This window comes from Lycorma delicatula, chromosome 10 (assembly GCF_047948215.1).
Source record: "Lycorma delicatula isolate Av1 chromosome 10, ASM4794821v1, whole genome shotgun sequence".
Lineage (NCBI taxonomy): Eukaryota > Metazoa > Arthropoda > Insecta > Hemiptera > Fulgoridae > Lycorma > Lycorma delicatula.
In genome coordinates this window covers 30,071,393-30,088,106 of record NC_134464.1, presented here as the reverse complement: position 1 = coordinate 30,088,106, position 16,714 = coordinate 30,071,393, and the positions used below count along the sequence as shown (strand labels likewise).

Here is a 16,714-nt window from a genome sequence, read left to right as displayed (position 1 = left end):
CACATGGTCTATAAATATACTCATCATTGAAAGATTTCATAACTAAACAATAATATTAATAGTTAGTAGAAATTAAAAAAAACTTTTGATTTATTAAATCTATTAACAAAAATTAATTATTACATATTACTGCTTAATTACTATTCCTTACTCTTTTTTTCATGGTTTTTTTGCAGAGATCTCCATTTTGTCAGAATGTACGAATTTTTTTTATGGGAGTACAGAGATAGTAAAAAAATACCTCTACATACTTTGATTTTTCAAGATATATGTATAACTTCATATGATCTGATGATGCAGAGATCTGCGAGAAAGAGTTAACTTATATGAAGAAAAGAGAAAGGAATAATAATATTAAACAGTAAGCAAGCTACAAATGATTTTTATAAATAATTATATTCTCCTGATAAGGTGTATTTTGCTAGACTACTTATTATTTTATTTAATTTACAGCATTAAACTTACTGTGTACCATATGAATGTTGTCTTACCAATGAGGCTTGGAGGCAGAGGTCCACACAATACGTGGCAACAATTGGAACACACATTTCCTTGACTGTAAGGATTAAAACTAGATTGACCTCGTTTCGATGTAAACGAACCCTTGATCTATAACACAACACAAAAATAAAACTTAAACAAAATTTTATTTAATTTTTTTTTGTTAACAGAAAAATTGTTCTTGTATATATGATATTTTAATAATAGAAAAATAAGAGAAATTGGCATATGTCTCTTAATAAAAAGCATTTATACAAATATTTTTACAGAATGTCTGGAAATGCTCTGTTTTCAGGTTAGGACTGAACTAGAGAAAAATTATGCTCAGATTTTTGCTCTGAGAGTCAAATAATGCTACATTAAAACTCAATGCACACAAAATTAGAGGTTTTATATAGAAGCTTACATAGAAAATTAAAAAAAAAATGGATCCCATAACTATACCTCCAGTAGTTTTTGACAAAATTCAAAAGTCAAAAACATGTATTTTATGTTTGATGTAAATATAATTGGTTTACTTGTCAATAACTAAACATCAAATCAAAATTTAAAAAAAAATTAATTCTGAAAAAACTTTTATTGAAAACCAATTACAGGAAGAAAATTCTAAAAATCTTGCACTACAGATGAATAAAAAATTTAAATTAAATAAATTTATTTTAATTTTCAACCTGCCTGTTATAATCTGAAAGCAGATGCTTTCAGATTTTTTTTTTATATAATTATAATCTTGTTCCGTTCCACATCGAGTCATCCAGTGCTAGCGCTCACCAGCAAGTTAATCTCGTACGATCATTCTATGTCAGAATCCCACACAGTGCGGTCATGTTTTCATTTAAGTCCAAGGGGACTCATAGTTTCTTGATAATGTTCAAGTTCAACTATTATTAAAGTATCGTATATTCTTAAATTTAATGTAACTATTGTAATTCAATCAAAATGTCAAGGGTGACAAGAAATTAAATATAACGATTCAAGAAGAACATAGTGTTACTTCATTTCATCATCGACCATATCATCAAAGATACAGTTCACACTAGCTCTAAATTGTACTACATCCTACGAACTGAAAACAGGCATACTGAAAATTAAAATAAATTTAATTATTTTCAAATTTTATAAAGTAAAATCTGTTTGTTAATCCTTCATTCCTCATGTGACTCCTATTCCTACAAGATCATAATTTTATGTCAATGATTGTTATATTTGAATAAAATAATCAGATAACATTAACTTCATAAAGTTATTTTTTTAGACTCTTATAAACATTATTATTACTATAAATATTACATAAATAAATAATTTAAAAAATCATCTGCATTATTGTATACATAAGAAAAGATAAAAGCTAGTTATTAAACAATAAAATAAAAATAAATGCCACAAGAAGATTTGAACACAAAACTTCTCAATTATGAGATTTCAATGCTGTCACTCAGCTGCTGCTCTCTCTCTCTCTTTTTTTGTTTAGCCTCCAGAACCACAGTAAGATATTACTTCAGAGGATGAATGAAGACGATATCTATGAATGTAAATGAAGTATAGCACAGTCCCCTTTCAGGTTAACCATTCTCGAGATGTGTGATTAATTGAAATCCAACCACCAAAGAACACCAGTATCCATGTTCTAGTATTCAAATCCATATAAAAGTAACTGCCTCTACTAGGATTTGAACCTCAGAACTCTTGAATTTAAAATCAGCTGATTTCCAAAGACATGTTCACCACTAGACCAAGCTGGTGGGTACTCAGCTGCTGCAGCGATTGAATTTACACATATAAGTTACTTAAAACACTTGAAAATCATTAAATAGAGTTTATTCAGAAATGGGACCAAGTTGAAAGTTGTCATTGTGGATTTAGAGTGGGGACTCTCCTCCAACCACCCTTGCAAAAGAACATCAATAAACTATGTTGTAAGCTGAGAACCTATACTTGTTAGTCTATTTGGATTCATTTGGATTATAGTCTGAAGAATTTTAACCTTCTTTTTTAACTGCAATTTCCAAATCTTCTTGGGTTTTATAAATTTCCTTATTTGATTTTAATCTGCATCCTTCTTTTGGTTTTCTGGTGACTGTAGGTTCTCAATTTTGAGATTTTCTAGGCCAATCAGATTTGTCATTTCAATTCCATATAAGATCCTTGGACTATAAAAATGGAAAATTCTTTCTCCATTGCAAATTTCATTTGTCAGAAAATTTAATCTTTCCAAATTGGATTTCTGGAGTTCCAAAGCTTCTTTATCCATTTCATTTGTAATGACTATTTTTCCTAGATATTTAAACTGGATCTTGGTATTTATTTTTCCATAATTATGGAATAGAGACCAATTATTATTGGTGTCTATTGAATTTTTGGGATAATCTTTGAGATTTGTCATGATTTCTATTTTAGGGAAGACAATTTGCAAGCCTGCTTTTTTGATGTTTCTTTCATGTCATTAATTTGAAAAACCATACATTCTTATGATTTTGGGAGAAGTGCTAGATCAGCTGTGAAGTAAGGCAGCTGATATTTAGAGTTTGGTTTTTGGTTCCAATTTTAATACTTTTCATTAATTTTCCAGGTTTTCATGATTATGCCCAGAACTAAGTCAAATAGGTTTGGAGACAATCCATTTCCTAGTCTCAGATATTTTAATCTGGAATGGTTTACTGATTTCTCCCCAGAATTTTACATTGGAAATTGTGTCTTGTCACCATTAACTTGATTAAATTTATCTTTTTTTTATCAATTCTGTATTCTTTCATTATCCTAGACAATATTACAAACATGCTTTATTATTAATTTTAAGTAAAAAAAGTTGGTAATGAAGGATAAATATGTCACATCTGAAACATGCACATTTATGACTTAGATTAAAAGAAAAAATCCAGTAATGCTGAAATACTTACATCTTCATTAGTCGTTTGATTTGAAGATACAAGATAAGTATGGAAACCAGCCAGACCAATAATACTCCATACGCTAACAAAACAAACTATAACTACTACTATACTAGTGGGAGACTCTTTAACGGCTTCAAAAAATTGTCTATCATCTTTTGTCACTATATTAAATAAACAAAAAAGGCAAAGCAATAAATAAAATCAGGTAAGATGCAAACAAAATGAGTACATGAAACAAAAACATAAATTATTTAAAAAGAATTACCATACAATAAAAGAATATTATTATATTCATATAATATACAATATTATTTTACTATAAATTATTATTATAATCATGCTGGCCAGTCCAGATAAGAATTTAAGTAACACATTACATACATCTGTACAAGAAACTAGGAAATACAAAAATGTAAACTTGTTATACAAGAATGTAAGTTAACAGACTATTACTTTCCACTTGTACTACTCATAGCAACACTGTATTATTTTTTTCAGTTTTTGTTTCATTTTAAATATATATATATATATATATAAACATTGTTTACACTGCTTCATGAATCAAACAATATGTTTTTTTTTGTTTTATGTTTTTTTCTCTATTACTTTGATAATTACTAATATAGTTAATTTTTTAATATTTTTTACTGGTACTACTGATGTTAACTGTTTAAAAACAGAAAAACACACTTAGTTCTGAATGCTTACTTCTGTAAATGGTTGCCAGAGTATTCTATAAGTCTTATAAATCATAAAAAACAAATTAAAAATTCCTAATAACTCAAAAGTAAAGCTGGATAAAATTAAAATTCAAGAAATAAACTGTAAACACAATTAGCTGGTTTGTTTTGTTAAATTTTTTTTTGTTTAACCACCAGGACCACCATTATTAGGTATTGCTTCAGAGGATTAGTTTTAATGATTTGTAGCGTGTGAAAATGCTATGCCTGACCGGGATTCGAACCCGGGACCTCTGGATGAAAGACCGAGACACTACCACTCGCACCATGGAGGCCTGCTGTTTTGTTTTTGTTAACTTATTAAGTACACTACTAATTCATTTAGTTAAATAATAATTACACATAAATTAAAAAAACTGTCTGATAAGCAGTTATGAATGGACACTTAATGATTATATTAAAATATGAGTTCAGCTTCATATCATAAGTATTTATAACACAGAATACCTTTATAATGATCAGCCTAATTTAAAATTAATGGTTTGCTCCGGCTGATTAAAAAAATTAAACAAAGTTTAAGGGATTTTCATTACTTAAGTAAAACTTAAATTAGTTAAGTCCGATAAGTATAACTTCAACTGATCTTAATTTCAACTTATAGTATCAAAATGTTTTATAGTAAAAAATACAGAAACTATTCTTTTTCCATTAACCTTAACTGATTTTTGTAAAAAAAAAAACATACTATCCCAGCAGATTTCCTTTTTTGGAACCGTAGATACTGCATTAATTTAAATGGTGCAGCGATCTGTTCTCATAATAAACTTAAAAAGTTTACAAGATAACAAAATAATGACTAGTTACCCATTTGACCTATTAAACTTTTCCCTATCTTCATATAAAAAATTCATCTCAATTTTTGATTTTAAATTGATTATTCTTCCAATATTTATGATACTGCAAATTAGATAAGTTATTATTTTTTAAGGTCTTCAGCTACTTATTTTTTCTTCAGCAGTAATATTTAATTTATAATGCTTCTTATATTTTTATACTTCTTTGTTCCTACTGAAAGCTTACATAATTTATGGTTCTCCCTTTCCATATTTCAGTGAGATGGAATAAAATTACAGCTAAATTATTTTAAGATAATTATATTTATCTAATATATACTAATCTAAATAAAGTTAAAATAAACCAAGAACCTAATGAATGTAATACATCAGCTAAAATGTTAAGTAATATTTTACTTAATGTTAAATCTTCTATTTTAAAAAAAATTGAAAGACCTTCAATTTTACGTGACAATTTAATTCATGGAAAGCAAAATTCTTGGAACTACAAAAGAAGATACCTGAATTTGAGCTATAATAATTTTGAATTTAACAGTTAAATAAGATAATACATAAGATAGGTCCAAAAAATCCCATAACACAAGTGATTTGGCTGAAATCATAGCAGCACATTTGTACTAGTTTTGTACAACTAATGAATATGTAAACCTCAAGGCAATATAGACTTATATAACAGTTATAGAGCTGTTAAACAATAGAGCATATAGTGCAGATGGTCAGAAAAAATAAAGTATCTTAGGGTACCATAAAATATTGAAACATGGGTGATGATAAAACCCACAAATTTGACAGCAAAAAACAAATCTGATAAAATGCAAACAAAAACAAGGTGAACAGAATGCAAGATTTAGTTACAAATAATGGCTCAACAAAAAAAAATAATGGAGTTGAAAAATGATTAGTAGATTCTGTTCAGAAAAAAATAACTTAAGTGTAGCTAAAAAATTAATTATCCATCACAACAATAAACCAAGTCATGGTACGCTCATTATACAAGAAATTCTAAAATAAATTGCTAAAAAATAGATTATGATAGATCATCTAGCTTACTTATCCAACTTAGTTCCTGTGATTTCTTGCTGTTCATAAAATTAAAAATTGTATTATAAAGGACACAGATTTTTTGATTTTAATAAAGATCATAATACAGTAAGGAACTCATCAAAAGCATTCTAGATAAAAATTTCAGGTCTGTTTATAAAAATAGTAACAATGTTTAAGTAAGTGTAAAACACTTCTACAGTGACAGTAGGTAGTAGCTTACCAATATGAATGAAGACATTCTAAATGTATGTATTTTACAGGTTTATTCTGGGAATTAAATTGTCACTTTATATTTTCTATACAAATAATAACTGAAAATACTTACATAATATTAAATGTGTTACAGAACATGCCAATATAAAAACACAAAGGAATGCAAGAGAAACTATAAACATATAAAAGTATCTGTAATTTCTCTTGCCGACACAGTTGCCAACCCATGGACAATGATGGTCAAAACGTTCTAAAAAAATAAAATATTAAAAAATTATATACTTGAAAATGCTATTTATTAATTAATCTAGTTTTTATTTAAAAAATAGAAAAAGAATTAATATATAGTGTTGGAGTTGGCAGGAAACGCCACCAGGGATAACAAGAAAACTCGTATCATCCCTAGGCACTTGCAGTTGGCCATCCACGATGACAAGGAGTTTGTCTGAGGTCACCATCATCCAAGGTGGTGCCTTACAGAACATTCAAGTTGTGCTTCTGCCAAAGAAGACTGAGAAGAAAGCTTAAGCTCTTGAATCGGTGATCTGATATTTCACAAACAATTGTCAGAAAATTAAAATTTGTCTGACGACTGGATATACATATATATATATATATATACATCAATTTATTTAAATTCATTTTTTTATAGTCCATAAAATATATATATATATATCTCCAACTTCTCCTAAGCCATCTCTAGAAAAGATTGGATTCATTTAAATTTTTTTTGAAGAAATTAAATCTAATTCCATTAGTTTGCTAAAAATGAAACCAGCTGCTCAATAAAAATAAAATATGAAAAATGATGGATTTTGTTAAAGCAGACAATTTTTTCTCATACTGTGATATTAATTTGCAACTATGGCCTCCCATAGTTGAATTCTGATTGGCTGTTAAGGACATATTTTCAAACCTCTCTTAATAAATATTCTTGTTTGCAATCTGATCATCAGTGCACCAATGCAATAGATACTGCATTTATTTATCTCTAAAGCAGAAGAGTAAGTATAGTCTGTGTAATATATACGGTAGGTTCAAAAAAATCTCGTAATTGCTTACACAATTTAAAATAACAATTACATCAAGGAAATTTTAGGTTTTATGGTGGCAGCACTCATGGTGTTACAATATATAGTTGCATCACATGTTTTGCATGCAGCAATACTGAAGCTGTATCTTGCAGTGAAAAGTATCAGTAATTGAATAGTGCATAAATATCTCAAAATGGATTCCAGAAAATGTTTTCAACATTTTATAGACGTTGGCAAAAGTGTGTAGCTGCTGAAGGAAACTACTCTGAAGGAAATGAACTCAAAAATCTTTTCATGTAAGAAGTTTTGAAAAATAAACTGGTCTCAGGAATATTTTAAACCTACCTTGTACATATATATATATATATATATATATATATATATATATATATATGCAGAAACACATAACAAACAAACAGACAAACACACACACTCCAAATTAAACTGTTCTTTGTTAATAAGACAGATTCTTGAAATTAATAGATTAGGTTGGTGAATTATACATTAAAAAATCTAGGTCTTGTTCATCTGCTAAAAAAAAGATCTATGAAAATGACCTGTTTTGATACTATTTTACCTAAACAAGTAAAACTTTAGGTACAAATATATTTAAACAGTATGATAACTTTTACAATATTTACACAGGGCTACAAAAAGTAATCTGCTTTACTTACCTACGCAGTTATCACACAGGCTACAATGGGAAGCACGAGGTGGCCTAAATATTTTACATGTAAAACAATATTTTAATTTTACAGTTTGTCCTCGAACCATAACTTCCTTCGTACGAGGAGGAGGACGATAAGTTAATGAATTAGCACTATTTGGTACTTCTGAAAACAAGTTAAAAATTATAATATAGAACTTAAACTAAGTTATAGTAATATCACATGTACACAATTATTTCCACAAAATGTAAAATATTAATATTAATTACACTCTAAACTTAAAATCAACATTATTTTAAACAGAAAAGTCCAACAACCACAGTACAGATATCAATGATGAATACTACAAAAATAATCTAGTATCAGCAAACACAAATAACAGTCAACTGAGGTTCCAGTATTTTAAAAATTTATTTATGTTTTTATAAAATAGAGTGTTGATTATTTTCTTTACTCCTTTTATTATATAAAACATAACAGAGTAAGATATGTTTTAAAAAATAATTAACAACAACAGTTTTCTTTCTTTTATTACAACTGTCTACTACTTTATTTATTGATGATCAAATTCTAATTACTAATACTAAACAGAACTTTAAAAAATTCATTTTCCATTGACAAAGTGTTTAGAGAAATTATTATTTAATTATATCCAGCTTAAAGACTACCATTCTTAGGAAAAAGTTTGTTGAGTTCAAAGATAATGATTCAATTATTGAGCATGTCAATAACTAATTACTTAGGCTGTAAATTAATGTTTAATCAAGAGAATGAAGTTTGCAAAACGTTTAGCTGTTTTCAGAGAGTTGATTTTATGTAGAACAATTATATTTCAAGGACAAGGCAAAAAAAAGGACTTATAAAAATACCAAGATGAAATTTTTATGGCTACTTTTATGGAAAGTCAAACGTTGCATAAGAGAAGAGGATTAGAAATTTAGACATCCGAAATGAATTAAACATAATAGCAATAAGAAAGTTGACTAATATTGCAGCAAGTGGAAAAATTGTCTTTAAAGATTGGACAGCAGTAGAATCTCAAGAAATGGTTTTAGAGTATAAGCCCAAAGGAAGAAAAGAAACATAAAAATCATTGCAATGTTGGAAGAATTCTTGGAATTGTTAAATTCTAGTGACAGATCAGGTTTATATAAATCAATCCCTTGAAGAGAAGAAGAAAATTATAACAATATATTGGAGTAATTATATTCAGATATTGTTAAGATTATCATAAACTCTCAAGATTCAACATCATACTTCTCTTTAATATTAAAATTTGCTAATTGTTATACAACCATCAACCAGAAGGGAAAATTGGTTTTCACTATTGCTAAACCTCCCAAGATTAATAGCAAGCCTAACTCTTCTTTACATCAATCGTACAAAGTATTTTTTTATCATCTGTCTGATTGATCTGGTGAACTTCAATCCTTTTTCTTTTTCAACAATCTTTTAACTGCTACTTTCTACATTCTCAGTTATCTTTTTGTGATTTCATTTTAGTCTCTATCTTCATTAACAGTCTTTATTTTCAAAACTATTTCTAGTTCAGTTCTCTTAATTAACTAATCTTTAATGAAATATGTTATATCCACTAACCCCAACTTATTACTAACATTTTCACTGTGTTAAAAAGACTCTGATACAGACAAAAATTCTCCATATATCTATTATGACTACAACTGGGTAAAATTGAAGGAAAAAATGAATATGAAAACATATTATACAACAGCCATATGAAAGTCCCTGGTAATATGATTACTGTTTCTTCTTAATTTAAAAAAACATTTAACAGGCAAGCAAGCAGAAAGTTGTCATTGTTGACACAAAAAAAAACAAAAGAATACTCAAGTAGAGATTAACATAAAAGAATCTTTAATTTTGATAAATAGGCCAGTAAAGAAGTATATATCTCAGCTTTTTTATTTATCACTTTTATAGAAGAGGTTCATAAGAAGGCATGGATGATCACTGATATTATTTTGGAAGGAGAAAAGGATACAGCCCAAGATTACCTTACTGCTTGAATAAAAGGAGTAGAAAAGTGGGGGATGCAAATAAGTATAAAGACGTAAAACAATGGTACTGACAAATTATGATTGAAGTGGGAGAGGTTGTCTAGAATTAGAAGGAGAAGCATTACAAATTCTTAAATTTCTAATTTTTATGTAGATTATACTTGGAAGATGAATTGAGAGATTAAAAGTGGAATGTAAATGATAGAACAGCTTTCCCAAAGTGTCAGTAGTCTGATAAAGAATATGTATTACAAATGAAAGGTAAACAGATAATTTTTCATGAGTTACTGTGCCCCTACCTAACAAACAATTGAGAGTTTTAGGGATTAAAAGACAAGAGGAAAGTAAAATACAGGTGACTGAGATGAACTTTTTAAGAAACATGATAGGAGAGATATGAATAACAAATGTTATAATAAAGAGAAGACCTAGAATGCATAGTGTAACAGGAAAGAATCAATCAGGATAGCCTAAGATGATTTAGGCACTTACATGAATATCAAGAGGAAGAATTTCTGAAGGAATTCTGAATATAAATGTAATTGGAAGAATATTAGGAAGACCAAGAAAGAATGGTTAAATTGTGTACAGGACAACCTGAAAAAGAAAATAATAGTTGAGAAAATTTTCAAGGAAGAATGGTACAGAGACAGAATTAAGGGGAGATCCATGATGTGCCGCCCAACCCAGAAAAAGTTGGATGATGGGAAAGGAGTATGAACCATAAAGAACTAACCCAAAGGTATTATAAAAGTGTGCAAAAATCTATTTTACAAATAACAGCATATAAGAATAAATAAAAAAAAAGCTCAATAGTTGTAAAAGGAACCCACAGATTGATTTCTTCACACAAGCTGTCTCACATGAACAACTTCCATTACAATATAGTATTGTTATTGTGTCATAAATTACTGATGACAATGACCAACCATTCACCTTGGCATATTGTCTACAACTAACATTTCGCAAAGCACATATTATCAAGATGAATTCTTGGCCCCTGATTAAAAAATTTGCTTCTTTTTCATTAATACAGTGAATACCATTGTGATTAATGACTCTACTATTAGTATTTGATACACACTGAGTTTCAGTAATATTGCATAGCATTATTGGCTTTCGTGTGGTTGTGTAACGTTGTGTTTTATGCTTCGGCGAAGTTCTAAATGGCAGATTTTAAAGATCAAAGAACCTGCTTCAAATTTTGGTTCATGCTTAAAAAAACTGGTGCGGAAACCCATCGCATGCTTGTGGAAGCATTTGGTGATAATGCTATGAGTAAAACATTTTTGTGGTACAAACGATTCAAAGATGGACGAACGACAGTCGATGACGATGAGCGTTGAGGAAGACCATCAACAAGCGCAACACCGGAAAACATCGCGAAGGTGCGAGAGGCTATTGTAGTAGATCGTAGACAAACAATCCATGATATTTGTGCAATCGTACAAATGTCGTAATGCCATATGTGGGTCCGTGCAACGTATCTTGGACAATTTGAACATGAGACGCATTGTTGCAAAATTCGTACCGAGACTGTTGAACAGCGACCAGAAACAAAATTGCGTAGCTATCTGTAGTGAATTGAAAAATTCAGCAAGAGATGACCCTAACTTCATCTCCAACATCATAACCGGTGATGAGACACAGGTGTACGGGTATGACCTTGAAACGTCGCAGTGGAAGTCGCCAAGTTCACCGCGGCCAAAAAAAGCACGCCAAGTTCGCAGCAACATGAAGTCCATGACGATTGTTTTTTCGACATCAAAGGCATTATCCATAAGGAATTTGTTCCTCTTGGTCAAACTGTCAATGGGATGTTCTATTGTGAAATTTTGAAGCGGTTATGTGAAAGCATTAGGCGCAAACGTTCAGATCTGTGGGGGTAACAACAGCTGGGTTCTGCACCATGACAACGCGCCCGCGCACACATCGCTAGTCGTTCGGAATTTCTTGGCTTCCAAAAAGACGGTAGTGATTCCCCACCCACCCTATTCGCCTGACCTTGCCCTGTGCGAGTTTTTCCTCTTTCCGAAAATAAAATTTCAATTGAAAGGCCGTCGTTTGAACACAATTGAGGAGATTCAGGAAGAAACGCAGAACGTGCTTCGAACACTTACACCTGTAGACTTCCAGGGATGCATGGAATCATCAGAAAAACACTGGGATCACTGTATCAATGCCCAAGGGATTACTTTGAAGGAGGCAGTGGAAATTATAAGTTATGGTAAGCTATTTTATTTTTATGGTAAAATTCCCCGAACTTTTGGGTAGCACCTCGTGTATATATATATGAGCTTGGAGAAACAGTTTCTTCATATTCTCCTAAGTATTAATCAAATCAAGCAACACTTATATGTTTTTGAAAGGGTCACATATCACTGAGTATGTTTAGAAAGGTTAGTTCTATATATTTTGAGATTTTTACAAAAAAAGGGAAAATGTGACTCAGAATGCTCAAAAAATCTGTGATGTTTATGGAAATGATGCAGTACCAGTATGTGTGGCACAAAACTGATTCAAGTGTATTCAATCTGAAAAATTTGATGTCAATGATTCACCTTACACTGGTCAGTCAATGAAATCACGGAAAAAAAATTAAAAAAGATTGACACATTAGCAGTTATAATATTAGTAACAACAAACTAAACATTGACTACAAAACAGTTTTAAACCATTTGAAGAAGGCTGGATAGGAAAAAAGTCATATAATTGAACAATGAAAAATTTGATGGATTGAATTTTCACCCGTGAATTGTACGTGGAACAAAATCAAGTAATTTTTGAAATGGCTCATTACTAGTGATAAAAACTATATAACATACAATAATGTATGGAAAAGATTGGGGTTGAAACATAGTGAAGCTCTGCAAATGGTGGTAAGATTGACACCAAAGAAGTTATGCGGTGTGTGTGAATGGAAAGGAATTTTTCACTATGAACAAATGCAACCTGGTCAAACGATTGATTTTAACCTTTACTGGAAAGATTACACCAATCAACCAAGATAAAGCGATCAGAATTAATCAATAAGAAAGAATTGTATTCCATTATGACAATGCCAGATCCCCAGACCTTTGGTGATCTGTTGAAAATTGAGAAAGCTTGATCAGGAAGTTTTGATGCAGCCACCATAAGTCCTATCTTACATTGTCATACTAGTATTTTTTTTTTATCTCTACAGAACTCCTCTAATAGTATGAAGTTTAGTGTAAAGTGTATAGTATAAAGCTTCAAAAGAAGATAATGAAAATTTTTTATCCCAATTTTTTGTCCAGAAAACACAGAAGTTTAAGAGAAGTCTAGTTCAGAAATTTAATGAACTTCATTTGAAATATAAAAAAAAAACCTTGTTTTACTTATGCATTAAAATACAAAAAACTTTTCCCCAATCCATGTCTTAAGACATCATTCAAAGTAATCAAAGGTGATTAAGGAAGAAATTTAAACCGTTCTAATAAAAAAAAAAGAAAGATAAAACTGACCAATTTGTTTTTCTATATATGCAGCTTCATCTGGGGTAGCACGAGGTATTACACCTGGATCACTAAAACTAGTTCTAAAAAGCGCTGCCATTACAAACACAAATAACAAACCACCCACAGCTGGAATAGCTGGAGATATACGCAGAGTCAGGAACGGACAACTGTAACATAAAATTATTAAAAGAAAAGATTATTGAAAGTATCATACAGAGTGGCGCACAAAATGATCCAACATTTGTTTTGGTAATAATTTTTTAGGTTAATAATTAATATGTTTTATGTGACAGACGTTCATGAATATTAGTTTCTTCTCTTTCCCAGTGCAGCGTTTGTGTATAGTTCCAAGATGGCTGACAAAGGAAGTTGAAGAGTGAATAAAGACTGGGTTGTTTTTAAATGAAACTAAAAGTGTGGTGCTTACACAGACGGTTTTGTGCACATTTTCAAACTCGGTGGTCGCCCTCATTTAAAACAATACGTAGACTTTACAAAAAATTTAATAGTGATGATTCAGTATTTGAAAGTAAGCAAGAATGGCCTGCCAATGTTCGTTCTCCACAGAATGCTGAAGCTGTCAAAGCAATGTTGCTGAGGAACATGGGCAAATCAACAAGAAAAGCAGTAGCACAAGTTGGGATTTCTAGGCGGTCTGTGTGGCAAATTTTAAACACTGATTTGCATTTGTATTCGTACAAAATAACAGTGTTACCTAAATTAATGGTTGACAGCAAACATCAAAAAATGGCATTCTCTGAACAGGCTGTGAACCAAAACATATTGTTGAACAATGTTTGGTTTTCAGATGAGGCATCTTCACCTTGATGGAGTTGTTAATGTGTGTTTTTGGGCCAAAAATTCATATATGCTTCATGAAAAGGTGCATCACACTCCAAGAATTATGGTATGGGCTGCTATTTCAAGTTTTTGAACAGTGAATACTGAATGTTATCTAAACATGCTGCGTAATGATGTTATTCCTCAGCTTCTTGCAAAAGGATCTCAATTTAGAAAACGAGTGGTTCATGCAGAATGGAGCCAGAGCACACACAGCTAATGTTGTTTTAGACTTTCTGCATGAAACTTTTAATGCAAATGTCACTTCAAACCGATTTCCTAATCGTTTTGCATGTGGACAGATCTGGCCCCTGAACAGTCCTGCTGGATTTGAATCCGTGTGATTACTTTTTATGGGGATTTTAAAAGGAAAAGATTTTCCCTAAGCATCCTCATACAGTGAGAGTGCTGATCATTGAGGTGTAAAACGAGGTAAACGAGGATATGTGCTGTCAAGATATTAACAACATAGGAGTTCATGTTGAAGTTGCTAGACGTGATGGTGGTCATTTTGAACATGTAATACGCGGAACATAATTTCTTGGTATATAGTAAACACACTGCATTTTACTTTTCTGTATTGCGATTCAAATAAATATTTTTTAACAAAACCAATAATTGGATCATTTCATGCACCACTGTATAAATAATTCCAAGCAAAGAATCCAATGTCATACAAGTTAATTAAGAAAAAAATTACAAATAATACAAAAAGATAATTGTGTGTAAAATATAAGTAAAATTTTGAACAATTCTGGCCGGAATACAAAGTATTTGCAATAAATTATTCTAACATGCATGTTCAAAATAATATCATAATTTTCTTATATATAAAGTACCTAGAAACAAGTCTTTGAATCTAGAACATAATGTTATCAAAATAATTTGTGTTATCTTTGTTCTTTTTTGAGGGTTATAATTTTTCAAAATGACAGAAAATATTAAATTTTTAAAGCAACTCCTACATTTTACAAAATTTTCATTCCCATAAACCAACAAACATGACCTAACTTAATGTATGAAATATTTGCAGTTAACTATAGAGTATGTCCATACAAAATCTAATTTATAACACCACATTTAAAATAGATACAAAAACATACCTTAAAAATATGGAGAAACCACATTTATCAATAATACACGTAATTATATATTTATCAACAATACATTTAATAATCATAAAACTCATATAAATAGCTTTTCCGCCTGTTACATTGCCAATTACACATACTCATAACAATTGACAGCTATAATAAAAAACTTCAACAGAATAAAGTACCTGACATGCTTTAAAATGTTACAGTGAATGTACCTATCACACTGCACTTTCATTGTCCTGTTAATGCCCATCAGGGCTAGAAATGGGGGTGGTGGTGTGGTGACCGGAAGCACCACAAGGCGGGTGTCTTTCCCTACAGGGTTGGGATGCGCTTTCATTGACATACACACACAACATGTTACATCAGATGCAGAATATTCAACCAACATTTCTATAAAGCATTTATAGCAAAGAAGGTTACTTTGTTAAAAAAAAATTCATGTGAGATGAATGAGATGATTGTCTTAAGTATAAATTTGATTGGGACGCCATGATGATCAGAAAATGTCATTAAGAAAATCCAAATTTATTTATAATTGAACTGATGTAATTTTGTTTTTATAAATGTCAACATGTTCAATGTAAAACATTATGAATAGGGTTTAATTTATTTTGTACCTTTTCTAGAAAGGGTTAAAAAAAATTTACTGGAGTTATGTTGAAAATTAATCACTGGAAAGAGTATGAGTTTTTTTTTAATAAAAAGGTTTATTAATTCCACATTCAGGATGAACCAAGAGACTAGATCAGGTAAAATATTACCTGATTACAATAATGATATTTGCTAAAAAGAAAAGTCACTTATTCTTAAAAAAAGAATAATAACCATTCATACCCAAACAGACAACAAAACTGTTTTCGTATAACTCAACACAATTCAGCTTACACGAAAGGCCCTTAGTTTCTGTTGCCACTTGTAATAAATTACTCAACTACTTGAAAAATCTTCCTGCCAACTTACTTAAAATAAAATTATTAAATGATTTTCTTTTACAGAAACAACATTACTCTTTGTAGAACTGATTTAATTTTAAATAATTAAAAAAAATAAATACATTTTTTGCTTCCCATTCGATATCAATATAAAAAATAGCATTATATTTGCTCAAAATTAATTTTTAATACTATTCTGTAGTTATGTTTTATATTTAATTCATTTTTTTTCTAACAATATTTAAAAAATATGATGTAGACACTCCACGACTTCCTTGTGCACCTATGATTCACTTTTTTTTTCAATGAAATGTACATAACATTTTATTTCATTAATAACTTCATATATTTTATCATATTTTTTAAAATTTTATTATTGATTATTTATTTAGAACGTTTTTTACAAACAAAGGTTAACAATTATTTATAAATCAATATACTTAAATTAAAAAAAAAGGAG

The 16,714-nt window shown here is 29.9% G+C and overlaps 1 protein-coding gene across 2 annotated transcripts in view; it reads right to left on the bottom strand.

Moving 5' to 3' along the window:
* Positions 1–16,714, bottom strand: part of app (Palmitoyltransferase app) — a 130,042-nt gene that overhangs the window by 71,997 nt on the left and 41,331 nt on the right. For both annotated transcript variants that reach the window (XM_075376945.1, XM_075376946.1), the window contains exons 2-6: positions 13,389–13,549; positions 7,892–8,050; positions 6,296–6,433; positions 3,399–3,553; positions 492–609 (exon numbers count right to left, since the gene is read on the bottom strand). In XM_075376945.1, the coding sequence (XP_075233060.1) occupies positions 492–609; positions 3,399–3,553; positions 6,296–6,433; positions 7,892–8,050; positions 13,389–13,549 (731 nt within the window). The remainder of the gene's footprint in view (positions 1–491; positions 610–3,398; positions 3,554–6,295; positions 6,434–7,891; positions 8,051–13,388; positions 13,550–16,714) is intronic.